Genomic DNA, 13,933 nt, shown 5'->3' on the forward strand with positions numbered 1-13,933 from the left:
AGAACCTCCGCTGTGATTTGTGTTTGTTGTAAAAGATGCTAATCTTTTTGTCGAGTTTAATCCGCTCTTTATTAAAGCCGATGTGGGGATGGTGCCACTGAAATGTCGGCTCTCATGACAACAACAGGCCTCACAGCGGCTCATGATGCAGTCACTTACTGTCAGCACAGAGTTAATACAATGAATGTAATGAATTCTACTCCACTTCAACACGGCAACACATCTGTATGCATTGCACTTACAACATTACTATGCAGAATTATCATGCGGATTACACTGAACAAAATTATGAATACATTAGCAATTATTTACTGGATTGGATATGTACATGATAGATAGATAGATAGATAAATGATTACAAAATCTATTACATGTGAAAAAACACAGGCGTGTGTTAAAAAAGACAAAAGGTACCCCAGACAACTGACTCTAGAATCTTCAACTGCAGTCATCGTAAGATATCATAAGAGTAACAGTGAAACGTCTGCACTGATGAAATGTCATATTTGCTAACTATACGAGCTAGTCTTGTAAGGACAGCATACTGCACATTGTGCAACCCTGGACGCTTACAACAGAGCACCCACATTCAGCATGCAGAATGTATATAACCTTGTACAAGCTGGATAGAACAGAATTTGCAAGCAGGGTGCTACATGTAGTCTGGAGTATAATTGGCTCTAGTTTGGGGTATAATTAGTATATGGTCAATTTACCTTTAAAAACACATACAATATATAGCAGCAGTAAAAAATAATAAAAAAAAAAAAACAGCGTTTGCAGTGTCCCTATGGGTGCCTATTTTTAGAGGACGGTTGTTTTGTGGGGGTGCATGTTGGCTCAGCAGGATAAATACGGTCTCCCACTGTTTTATATACATTGAAACTTAAAATCCCTTTCTGTCACTGCTTGTATAATTGTACCATGTTACATTTCCCATCTATCCAATATTTATAATGCTATTCAGCTTTTTGGCAGGGCTTTTTTCATACCCCACAGCGTTCACATAAACACATTTCTAAAAATGAAACTAAAGAAAAACTGTGACCAAAGGGGATATAAAGATGAGAAACCCAGATAAACAGGTATGTTCTTTAATAAGTTCCTCGTGCCTTGCCTGTCTGCTTCAGCTCTGTCTCCCCACCCCACTCAACTCCACTCCCCTCCCCTCCCCTCCCCTCCACACTCGCCAGCTATTTCTGACACTCGACAGGAGGCTCCTCTCAGCAAGCAGAAACCTCCTAACCTTTAAAGCAGTGCGAGGGCTGAACAGATGATGCATTTCATCTTCAGCCAAAACATTTATCCTAAAAATCTGTCTCCTTCTCCCCAGCTGACTGTGAACCAAACTGGCTGTGTTGGGGCTCTGAGACAAGCTGAAAGGGATGGGGGGAGGGGAGGGGTGTGGCGGAAAGACCCTAGGTCCTATTTTAATGATCCAGACAGCGGCACATTCCAGATACTGACACCACGCGTACATACATTTACAGAAATACACATGCATTGTCAGACATGTTGTTTTTGAATACTCTTTATCACAGCACCGGGCCATATTTCAATGATATACTGTAAAGTCATTGGTCTTGCCTTTTCAGTCTGTATTGCAAAAAGAGAAAAAAGGAAAAATAGGAAGAAACGGATAGCAGAAGCCAGCAACCTCGTACATCCCTCCTAGTCCTTATCTAGACACTGCTATTTCACACAATTAAACACACGCCTCAGTCAGAAGGGTTTTCTGGAATTCAAAGACATTACACAGGGATTTCTGAAAGGATACCTAATGCACAAATCAATGCAACAGACTCTGAAGATAAAAAACATAATGCAATCCCTACAACGCCTTTCATGCCACGGTAGAAACACACGCACACAAGGGTAAACCTTGCTAGTTAAACCCCAAGACTGACCTTTAACATATCCTGAATGACAATACATGCACACCGCACTCTCCATTAAAAACCACTGGCGCTCAGTGCGTGAAATAATATGATGGCTTGTCTGTGCCAGGCTGCCCAGTCACTAATCCAGGGGAGAGAAGCACAGCTTGTTTAAAAGCACACTCTGGTCAATAGCCTTCATTACTGTATGTGAGCCGTGCAATCCACTGGGGATAGCGGGGGTTCAGGTGGGTAATAAGCTGTGCAGACACGCTTCAGAGCGGCTGGCACTAACACTAACAGGTGTGTGGGGAGGGACGCTGGTGTTTCTAATAACAAAAATAAATGAATCTTTGTATGGCAGTGCTATTGCACATGTTGGTTGAATCAAGCGGTTATGACTCTTTATAGACGCTACCACTAACAAAGTGAAGAAGACAAACGTTTCGGCTGTATTCTTCTGTGTTTCTTACAGCGTTTTGAAGTTATGGGTGATGCGAGCTAGTCTGTACATAGTTATGGCTTGAGATTGTATGCACAGCAATGTTCCGTGCATGACCAGCCACGCTTAGTAACGAAACTGCGCTACTAGATTCTCAGGTCTGTTAACATTGTAGGCAGCGGTTAGGTATAATCACAGTGCAAGCTTTCACACAGGCATGGGCTTTAAATGGGAACGAGAAAATAATATTGAAAAAACTTCAAGTCATACAGTGCAGGTATGTACACCTCCATGATTTTCCGCCAGTATCCTGAATTTCGTTAGACTGCCATATTCCTGAATAGTTTGATTGCTAAAGTAAGGATGTTATTACCTTACCTGAAAAAACCAAACACATTTATTATTCCGCCTAAAGAGTTCGACACTGCGTTTCGCGCTCCCCGTCGATGGAAATCGTCAGGCACTGTAGTTAATTATTGACCAGTTTTCCCTCTTCATCTCCAGTCAATAGCCCTGCGTTGTCACTTGAGGTGAATGGATGTTCTTTCCAATGTCTCAATACGCCTGGATTAATAACGTCTTCTTCTTCTCAGACCCTGTAATGAATCCTCAGACCAGGTCTTAATTATGCTGCCAAGGGTTGATTCAGAGGTCTCGGCTGCTAATAATTTCAATAATTGAGTAGAATTCATTAATACTTAACGAATATACCTCCGGCATTGTTCCTTTAAATATATAACGACCTAAAATATTGATAAGCATGGCTCATTTGATCAGTAAGCAATCAGCGCAAAGCCAATCACTTGATATCTGAAGGATTTTTTATTTTCTCTTTATAAGCAGACTTGCAAAACTAAGCTGTCGGGTATTCGTACTGATTGGAAGAGGGAAGCACAAAATAAAGCTGCAAGAATCGCGTTCGTCTGGCAAGAAATGCCGTCTTTGCCGTTCGTTGGAGTTGATGGAAATAAAAGTGTAGGCTGCACTTGACGCACAATTGTCTGATCAAGCGCGGTAATCGCGCGAAAGCCACCATTAGATTCTTTCTGCTTGACGGTGGTGGAAAATATGTTCACTGCGTAGCTGCTTCTTCCTGGTACACTGTACAGCAGGCTCGTTTCGATACAGATATCTGCTGCTAGTCCTGATTCCTCCCATTTCCATCAACCACTGACTGAGCAGGGGGTTATTGCTGGCTCCAGCAGGTCTCTTTCTGCATTCATAAGCATAACCCCAATCACCAGAATGGCTTCCAGATTAATGCCAGTGTCCCGAGCCCTGGCTGTTGACCCAATAAGTTCCTTCTCACTGTTTTTTCCGTTGTTTTTTCCAAGTTGACCCCAACGAGGCATTGTCAGTTGGGTTGCGTCGAGTCAATGTGGTTTGCTATAGCGTGTCTGGATTGGTTGGCCCATCTCTACCCCTCGCTCCCTGAAAGTTCTACGCAAACAGTAACCTTTTTTTTTTTTTTAATTTATATTTTTTACATGTTGGATCGTACCACAACACAACTCAAAAAGATTGCCGGCAGAACTACAAAAAAAAAACATTTATATTGAGGAGTGTTTTTATTTTTGTTTGTTTGTTTTTAATAAGCAATTGCAAACTGCAGAAAAAAAAAAGACCTTACATCAAACTCGTCCAAAAGTTTTGTAATTTGGGCGTGTTTTCCGGCTCTGAGGCTAGTCTGCAGTGTGATCTGTATGTGTGTTTGTGTGAGTAATGCATATATATATATATATATATTTTCACATACATACAGTGGCTAATCAGTAGAAATGTAACATACCTGCGACACTGTGATCCTGTTTCCCATACCCTGAAGGCAAAAGAGAATGTCTTTTACAGAAACCGCCTTTTTACTTTTTAATACACCACCTCCCACAAACAGTAACAAAACAACAACCAACTAAAAAAAAAAAAAAAAGATGTCATGTTGCATTTTTTTTTTAATCTTAAAAAGGAGATCATGTATGGGGGATAACTTTTCAACAAACTAGAGGTTTATTTAAAAAAAAAAAAACGGTAAGCGGGTTGCCAAAGACCCCTGGGTGTATGTGAATACTGCATATAGGTACCCAAGAACCACAGTGATCCAAGTGCTTTTACACCATGGCAGCCAAGCAGTCTTACTCAAGTACTAGAAAAGATGGATAGCCGCAGAGAAGGAATGAATCCGTACATCCGTACACTTTTGTCCCGTACGCTGGCATTTTGGAGCAAGGATGATTTAATGGCTCTTGAGCATCCACATGCTGTTTCTAGTCTGCGGCAGCAGTGCGTGCTGGAGCTCACCTGGGATACTGTGATACTGCACTTCTTGGCCAGCTCCTCTTTGGCTTCCTCGCTGGGGTAGGGGTTGCTGAGGTGCGAGTAGAAATACTCGTTCAGGATCTCCGTCGCCTGTTTACTGAAGTTACGCCTTTTTCGCCTGAAACGACACAAAAGAAAGAAAGTGACGCACTCACTTGACTTTGAGTCTCTCACCCCGCAAACATGTAGAACGTTATTTCCGTGCTCCGATGTTAATTAAAGACAGGAGCAAACACTCTGAAAATACTGCCCCTGAATTCACGTGGAATGTTAGCAGCGGTACCGAGACAGAAATCGGAGGCCGCGGTGCAGTTCAGTGCAGTCATGAAACGCACAGCTGAGCATCACTCCCTGAGAGGGCCGCGTCCCTTTAGCTGTACATTGTTACTAACTACACTAACGAGACGCCTGGTCGAGTCCCTCCCCTGAGTTCTGTGTACCTTGTTATTGAGCATCCAGTTATTTTGCCTTGTTTACTTTCCCTTCACGCGGATAATGTGCAGTGAATGTGCATCTGCCCAATTTACCTTACAAAAAGTTACTAGTGTTCTCCAAAGACCAGCACCAACTGTCTGTAATTATTGCAAACACCTGCTGAAGACCTTCTTGTTAGCAAAATTACTTCATTCTTAGTTGATTTTATTTTTTCGTGGGGGGGCGGGGTGTTTGAACTGCTTTCAGGTGCGCTGTTTGATTGACTAAACAAACGTGGAAAGGATACCCTTAATAAGTACTTTCCCCAGCCATATAAGTCTGCAGATTAATAACAAAGGATTATTTCACTAATCATGGCCTCAGTGATAATTTGCACCTATACAGCCCTGCTAATCACATTTCCACCTGCTGTTTCATTCTACCTCATGCTTTTCAAAAGGCTTTCTGCCACGGAGCCCACTCACATTACACAGATCTACACATGGAGGAGGTAATTGCTGTTAATCATCAAACTGTAGTGGATAGTTAATACTTAGGATTTCCCTGAAAGCAGCACAGGATTGTTCAGGACACTCAATCGTAAGATATTCAGAAGTATTAAAAAGAATCGTACAGGAGTTCAGGCAAGCATTTCAAGGAGGGATACTGTGTGTTTGATTAAATCTGCTCAAACATGCAATACAAGACAAGTTCATGTTAAAAGACAGGGATCATCATGGTATGTGGATGGGGTGCATCTGCACACCTCTTTGTGGTATAAAGGCAGGATATTACATGTATAGCTTAGGTTAAGGAGAGAATGAACCACTTTGTCTTTAATCAGTGGTTTGCAGTGTTTGTTTTTTGAAAAGGGTAAAGGCCATTGCACACAGATCTGTTTCTTCACCCAGAGAATACTAACCCCCATTAATGCACATTTCTTATTGTACCTGGGCTTGCACACCTAGGCCCGTAATTTCACTGTCTTCGATCCCGGCGTGAGGCAACTGACTTACAGACTGCAGCTCTCTGGGGGTCGCTGCACAGAAGGTGCTTTCAAAGCGAAGGGCTTGTATTATCGTACCTGGCGTCGAGGAACCGGGAGCGCAGGATCATGACGGCTTCGCAGGTGCTCTGCTTCAGCTGCATCTGGATGGAGCTGAACTTGCGGTGGATGATGCCCACCATGCGCTCGATCTCTTTGGGGGAGATGGGGCGCGTCCGGCTCTGCTCACGGAGCAGGTTCATCACGTGGGTCGTGAACTCGTTACACGCCTGGGAGGGGAGGCGGAGGGGAAAAGACAAAAAGAAAAGTAGCAATCAGTGAGAGTCACAGACTGAACCACGACTTCAGTTCACAGCTTCCATCCTGTCTTTACCATCATTTTAGTGATATAACAGTGTGTGCCACCTGTAGATCAACCCGACTTGTGTTAAATCCCTTGTATAATGTTTAAACCTCTTATATATTGCCCTAGTGTAACGGGGAGGATGCTGGGTGTGAACCGGCGACCCCGCGCACCGCAAGCGAGCCTCTCAACCAGAATGCAAGAGAGCCGGGCTGGTCTGCATTTGTGGTGTTAGAGCTTTTAACCTCATCTCAGCGAAGGAGGACAGCATCCAAAACAAACCCTTCCTTAAGCTTCCAGATTCTATTACAATCTAAGTCAGTTTGATGTTCTTAAAAGCAACACCTTTAAAAATAGACCTCAGTTTTAGCGCGCCAGTTGCTGAACATTTCACAGCTTAATAGGTGAAGTCATCTATGAATGCCATTGCTGATTTACAATGTGGCTTTTGCCCAGCATTCCCAGAGAATTTAAACAGCTTTTCGTTAAACCACTAGTTCATACATGATTAATTAGAACATCTCATTTATGTAGTGTGCACTTTAGCTCATTACTCTAAGTAAAATTCGTTAAGTATTTACATTTAGATAATTAAAATCTGGATACACCCTCAAGAAAGATGCATACACTCCAGGCAAAGTGTTTTTTTTTTTTTCTTTACAGAACACTGGAAGTAAATTAGACTCTAATTTACATCCCTGCCAGCTTTGTGTTGGCTGCTCCACTTGCATCACTTTCCATCTCTTATTGTTTCTTTCAATGTCTTTGGGTTTTCAAATACCCTGCACTGTATTGTGGATTCATGACAAATTACTAAACTGGGTCTCTGGATGCATTTAAAAGCACAACATTTGCCATAACATGTTTATTTCTCTGGCTGTGTCGTAATGCAACGTACAGCTTCACTGGCAATACGAAATGTTCTCTCTCTCACTGTTAGAATCCCAGCATCTTTATCAAACATCTCATAACCCATCATGGCACTCTAATCGTGCACAATAGAATAATAAGGAAGGTTCTTTTTTTTTCTTACGCAGCACAAAATCCCAGAGGTTTGCAAGGTCTGAGAAGCACACTTCTGATTCCGCAGTGTATTACCTGTGTACACATTTTGTTTTGCATGCATTAAAACATATATATTTTTTAACTACTCTGTTTCAAGGCTGAGTCTGTAAAGCAGGTGCAACAACCCCCTGGCACAGTTCGGCATTGGATTTTACGGCGCGGTGCTCCGTACCTGCTCGTATTTCTCCAGCTCTGTGTGGTAGATCTGTCTGATCTGCGTGAGTTTGGCTCTGTAGTCGGAGTGCTCGATGGAGTTGTCCGAGGCTCCTCCGGAAGCAGCGGCGGCGGCGGCAGCAGCCGCAGAGCCGCCCCCCTTCTCCGGCCCCGACACGCCCTCCGCCAGCAGCATGTTGTCCAGCCGCATGAGCTGGGGGTCCGGGGGGTCTTCCTCCTGAGCACCTCGGATGCTGAGGCCTGGGAAACGTAACAGAGAAAGACCTGGTGAGCTGGGGTTGTTTCACGCAGTCAGACCATCTACTGCAAAACATGACATGTTGGCTAGCAAGAAATATTCACTCATTTGTAGTTACATGCACAAAACATTTGTTGTTAAATATGTCCATAGTGAGACATCCGCAATACTATTCCATGTTATTGAAGTTTTCCTCAGCAAAATAAAAAAATGAAGTGGATTCTACTACCAGCAGTACTTATCTCAAGCACTTTTTTCCTTATTGAACTCATATATTGTAAACGCCGATATGTATGCTGTAGTATATATTTCAGACAGGGTCTGCCTATAAAACCTGTGAGATTCAGCAATTCTGCAAACCCCATTATGAAAATGCTTATAATCACATTAGCAGACAATAAAACTGGCTCCCTCCTACACTAACACAACCTTCTCTCTGCAAGACAAAGAAAAAGATTTGCCCTCGAGGGGGGAGCTTTCTAATTAGACAAATTCAATTCTCCTAACAGGTATCGTTCTACCTGAGAACAACAGGTCACCAAAGGTTGCCTGCCAAGCAATTACCAACAGCCTACTGCGTACTGTACTTTTTAAAAGCAATTACTGCCGCATCAGAACGTCCCTAAACCGTGACATCTCCAATCATTCATTCTCATTAAGGAAGTTACAATACAGAAAAGAAACACACAAAAGCACTGAGCTCAATGAACCTGTTTAATCTGTTCCAGAGCAGGTACTCATCCCCCAGTCACACAGAGTTGGCACCTTGTGTGTGTGTGTGCGTGCACGGGCTTCCTGTGCCTGTTTTTATTTACACACTGCAGTGCTCACTGTGTGTAGCAGGACGCGTACATGACAGCAACATCGATAAGCTGCCAAATGCTCTGCTAAGATCTGGCATTTCTATTTTCTGAGAAGATGCTAACCGCCGACAGTACAATCCGGTTTGGTTCTCGTGCATATATACTGCACAGACTAGATCGTTATCATTTGCGCTCGGTTTAGGTTAGGCTGGCCAAAGCTGGCCCTTCCACTCCTGGTCTGTGTTCCAACCCTAAATTGTTTAATTGAACCAATTAAACCTCCATGCAGACCCTGAAGTAGTTAATGATTTAATTTTAGTACAGTAAAAGCACTTACGCTCCTAAACACACAGAGAATTAATCTTATTTCACTGGGGTACAGAATGTCTTTCTCCACCTTTCCCTACTGTACGTGTGGCATCCTTACAAACTGTAAGGTCTGGCAGTCTTTGTATACATCACTATAGACGCCAGAATTATCAAACAATCACGATAATATCTTCTATAATTTGGCAGCGTAGCTCAGTGCGTCTGCTGTGCTTAAAAAAAAAAAGATTTGTGCATAGTGAAATGCAAGCACATTGTAACAGATTTTAATCTGCATTTAATCTATTTCATTATGTCGGGGGTTTAAGAGAATCCCTGAAACAGACACTGCAACATTGTTGAACACTGCTCTTGGCTTTGTTGCCAGGCCCAGAGTTTTTGCATATCTCTCAGCACATCCTAATTAGCCATCTTTCAACATGCAGCGCACCTGCCCTTGCAGATAATGCCGGCGAGCATCTGCAGAGAGAACGCCGCATTCAGAGGCCAATAAATAAATTGCAGGTCAAAATTATTACAAAGCTTTCTCCAAATAAGCTCGCATGCTTCACAATACAAAGAGGCAGATGTGAAAAGGACCCCAAGCCCACTCAAACGCTATGATTACAGAGCCTGTTTGAGTTTAATAATCGGACTGCGATTCAGGGATTTTCAACAGCTCATTAAGGCTTCATTAATATATGGGCAAGCTTTTGAATTATAAATAAGAAGATTAGGAGCCTGCCTTGGCTCTGTTGTGCTCCGCAGCCCCCGAACAAACACAGCGCTGAACGTTTGACCCGTCTGATTGCACACGCAGGGCAGTGGCAGGGAAGTTGCACAGTACACGGGAGGCAGAGCCCAGCACTACACTGCACTGTAGGGCTGTTCATTTTAAAGCAGAAAACTTTGGACTTATTTGCAATAAAACAAAATAATTACTCCAGCCTGTAAAAATGTTCTCGGTACAAAGCAATGCATGCACTATTTCCATCAGGCTTGATTTTTATTTATTTATTTATTTTGTTTTGCTTTTAAAAGCAGATCACAGACATTTGTATAGTACAGATAACTAATAATAATTCTACTGCAGTGCAACAGTTTTTTTTTTTTTTTTAATTGTTTTCCGGGCTATTACTGAAAACGAAATTGGTTACATAATATTAGAATCGGAACTTGGAACTTTAATCCACCAATCAGGAAGCTCCGTTGCAAGGTAGCTGATGATGATGTATACCTTTAAAAAAGTGAAATGCAAGGAAAGCAACACTAAGAAAAGTAATGTAAGAGTAGCGGTGCTGTGTACCAGTGTGTACCTCGTGCATCACTTAGTGGTTGACCTTTTAATAGAGTGAAGATTGTAAAGGGGTACTTGAGCTGAAACCTCCAGACAGAAGGGGTACAGAAAATATAAATGATTGGGTGCAAGAGCACGGTAGATGTTAACAAACTTTAGTGTATCACTAGCTATCTTTTTACTGGCGCATGAAATAATAAACATCCTGCTAGTACTACACACTAGTTGACTTAAAAAATTTCAACAACAGGAAGATGAGGCTTCGTGTGAATGGAGCACTGTACACTGCCAGGGATGCACATTTAAATGAGGCTGCAGGCTAAGTGCCACTTCCCCCCGAGTACTTAAGGTGGCTGCAGTGTGGCGTGTGCATGCTTTTCATGTCAGGTATATTAAATATAACACAGAGACACAGCGCACATTTCCACGCCAACCCAGTTGTCACTTTTGCTTGACTCCTTCTCTACTGAAGACAAATGCAGCAGAGGGAATTTACAGGGCTTTTCAGTTAAATGGACATAAATCATGGGTTTCATTCAAACCAAATAATCACAGGCCATAAAGAGCTACTTGTCTCTTACCATGTATTACCGCGGAGTTCCTGTGAGCAATAATGCAGCCATTCACGGGCGAGGGAAACCGCAGAGCGAGACACTGAGGAGTGACATGTAATCCTGTTACGGGTCCAGGCGTGTGGAGTGGGGCTGACATTTTTATCATACATGTCCGTTTCTATTTAGAAAATCAGCAGAGTGAAAATGATTACCCCAGCAGCCCCAAATTCTGCCTTCCAAAAAGAGCCCGCTGAGGGTTGTGCGTGCCAGAAATGCAGTTAGGAGAGACATCCATAACTCAGGCGTTTGGAAGCAGGCTCCCTGGCCTGCGAGAAACAAACCTGTAGAGAATCTGAGAACAATTGTACCTCTTATTCCCTATACCCCATCTCAAGAGACTGGATTTCATTGCCACGGCTTTGAATGCATTTACAAAGACATGCGGACACTGCTGTATGTTTCAGAGCTGCGTACAGGCTATGGAGCAACACCTATGCCAAGTTCTGCCAAAATATTTGTACGTTTGCTTTTTAAAAAAAATCTATTTACGTATTTATTTATTTTTAATCTGTAACCATCTCAGAAAGCATTACACACATGTGCAAAACTGACCCCTTTAGTCAAGCTTTGTCAAATATAGTAAATACAAAAATGCTAAAAAAAAAATAAATACAAAAAAAAAAAGTTTCTGCAGAAAATGCTAGGGAGCTTTCTTAACTCTGCTCCACCTTCTTAGAGCTGCTACGCCACCTTCCCTGAGCAGCTGTAGCCTTGTGCGGTGACACTGTGAAATCATCACCGTCAACATCCCATGGTATACTGTGACCCCCGCCTCTCAGCACCCTCCCCAGCCCTCTCTTCAATGGGATTATCTGACCTTTAATCCTGGGCTTGTTCACTCTCATCACTGGAGTGTGATGTGGAGAGCCGTGAAGTAACAGCGCTGCTGCGCTACCATGAGCGGAGACACAGAGCTGTACTGTACTGTAGGGTAGTGTACTGTGATGCATTGTGTGTAGTGTACTGGACTGTACTGCATTGTGTGTAGTGTACTGTAGGGTAGTGTGCTGTGATGCATTGTGTGTAGTGTACTGTAGGGTAGTGTACTGTGATGCATTGTGTGTAGTGTACTGTGATGCATTGTGTGTAGTGTACTGGACTGTACTGCATTGTGTGTAGTGTACTGTAGGGTAGTGTGCTGTGATGCATTGTGTGTAGTGTACTGTAGGGTAGTGTACTGTACTGCATTGTGTGTAGTGTACTGGACTGTACTGAATTGTGTGTAGTGTACTGTAGGGTAGTGTGCTGTGATGCATTGTGTGTAGTGTACTGTAGGGTAGTGTGCTGTGATGCATTGTGTGTAGTGTACTGTAGGGTAGTGTACTGTACTGCATTGTGTGTAGTGTACTGTAGGGTAGTGTACTGTACTGCATTGTGTGTAGTGTACTGTAGGGTAGTGTACTGTGATGCATTGTGTGTAGTGTACTGTAGGGTAGTGTACTGTACTGCATTGTGTGTAGTGTACTGTAGGGTAGTGTACTGTGATGCATTGTGTTTAGTGTACTGGACTGTACTGCATTGTGTGTAGTGTACTGTAGGGTAGTGTACTGTACTGCATTGTGTGTAGTGTACTGTAGGGTAGTGTACTGTGATGCATTGTGTGTAGTGTACTGTAGGGTAGTGTACTGTACTGCATTGTGTGTAGTGTACTGTAGGGTAGTGTACTGTGATGCATTGTGTGTAGTGTACTGGACTGTACTGCATTGTGTGTAGTGTACTCTAGGGTAGTGTGCTGTGATGCATTGTGTGTAGTGTACTGGACTGTACTGCATTGTGTGTAGTGTACTGTAGGGTAGTGTGCTGTGATGCATTGTGTGTAGTGTACTGTAGGGTAGTGTACTGTACTGCATTGTGTGTAGTGTACTGGACTGTACTGCATTGTGTGCAGTGTAGTGTACTGTACTGTGTGGAGGATGTCTCTGTTACTGTGTAAGATAAGTCATCTACTGCAGTTTCTGTCTGCTCAAACGTAAAAGGATTATAATGAGACACTACACACAACGTATTAACTTACCACAAGTGATTAAAAACTGCTGTATATATATATATATATATATATATATATATATATATATATATATATATATATATATATACTGTACAGATTTTGCAGAGTACGGTGAAACCTAACACATGCAGGAGATGAAGGCAGACAGGGTAATATTGGAAACAAAAAAAGTAAATTACTTTTTTTACTGTAAAAGGTGTAAATTAAACTATAGTAAAATAATCCGGTGATGCCATTTGATGTTGGTTTTAAAAGTGCTACACAGAAAAAAAAAAAAAAAATCAACACACTCCAAGTTAAAATAAAGACTTCAAAGATGTGTTTAGTGTCACATATAAAATAATAATGTATTCATGCACTAATGCAAATCAAACCAGCCGATGCCACGTTCCTATTTACTGGTGAATATTGACATTGTAGGCATCTAATTGCATTGATCTGCAACGTGGGCTAAAGCTACCCAATGGAAATCGAATATATTCACGTCAATACCTGCGAAGGTCACCTCACTTAAACTAGGCCACAGTCCCGGCCTAATGATGCCTCGTAAGCCCGAGTAACAGACAGGCAGAGAGAGAGAAGGCGGGACTCTGGGTTTATAAACAGAATCCCGCTGCTGTGACACACAGTGCAATAGAAGAGGTGTTTCTCAAAACCCACTGCACTTGAAAGCGGACCCCAAACCCTCCCGTAATAAGCCTGTCCCAGTATACTTCCTCATAGGGAACAGGGTAGAAAGCTTTTGTTCCAAAGCATTCGTCCTACAAGTCTCTTGGCCTACATCCAGGCCAATCGCATCTTAGAAAGTGCCCCAGGGTACCGACTAACATGTACAGTAATTAACACGCAATTAACACATTAAAACACATTAGCTATTGCCTGTGTTAACAGCCCTATAATGACCATACCTGACATCGTATACAGAGGGTTACTGTGCTTTTCATACACACGTTGCTTTTCTATTATATTGCATTATAATAATTATAAAGTCACATTTTATATAAAGTCACACATCACGGGCAATTTTGAAAGT

The 13,933-nt window shown here is 42.4% G+C and overlaps 1 protein-coding gene across 5 annotated transcripts in view; it reads right to left on the reverse strand.

The window, feature by feature from the left end:
- LOC117396957 (pre-B-cell leukemia transcription factor 3) overlaps positions 1-13,933 on the reverse strand; it is a 76,676-nt gene that overhangs the window by 10,421 nt on the left and 52,322 nt on the right. For 3 of the 5 annotated variants that reach the window (XM_059005302.1, XM_059005304.1, XM_059005301.1), the window contains 4 exons: positions 7,633-7,874; positions 6,131-6,321; positions 4,615-4,750; positions 4,109-4,138 (listed from right to left, as the gene is read on the reverse strand). In XM_059005302.1, coding sequence (XP_058861285.1) covers positions 4,109-4,138; positions 4,615-4,750; positions 6,131-6,321; positions 7,633-7,874 — 599 coding nt within the window. The remainder of the gene's footprint in view (positions 1-4,108; positions 4,139-4,614; positions 4,751-6,130; positions 6,322-7,632; positions 7,875-13,933) is intronic. The other 2 variants (XM_059005305.1, XM_059005303.1) reach the window with 1 other exon arrangement.

This window comes from Acipenser ruthenus, chromosome 31 (genome assembly GCF_902713425.1).
Source record: "Acipenser ruthenus chromosome 31, fAciRut3.2 maternal haplotype, whole genome shotgun sequence".
In the NCBI taxonomy this organism is placed as follows: Eukaryota; Metazoa; Chordata; class Actinopteri; order Acipenseriformes; family Acipenseridae; genus Acipenser; species Acipenser ruthenus.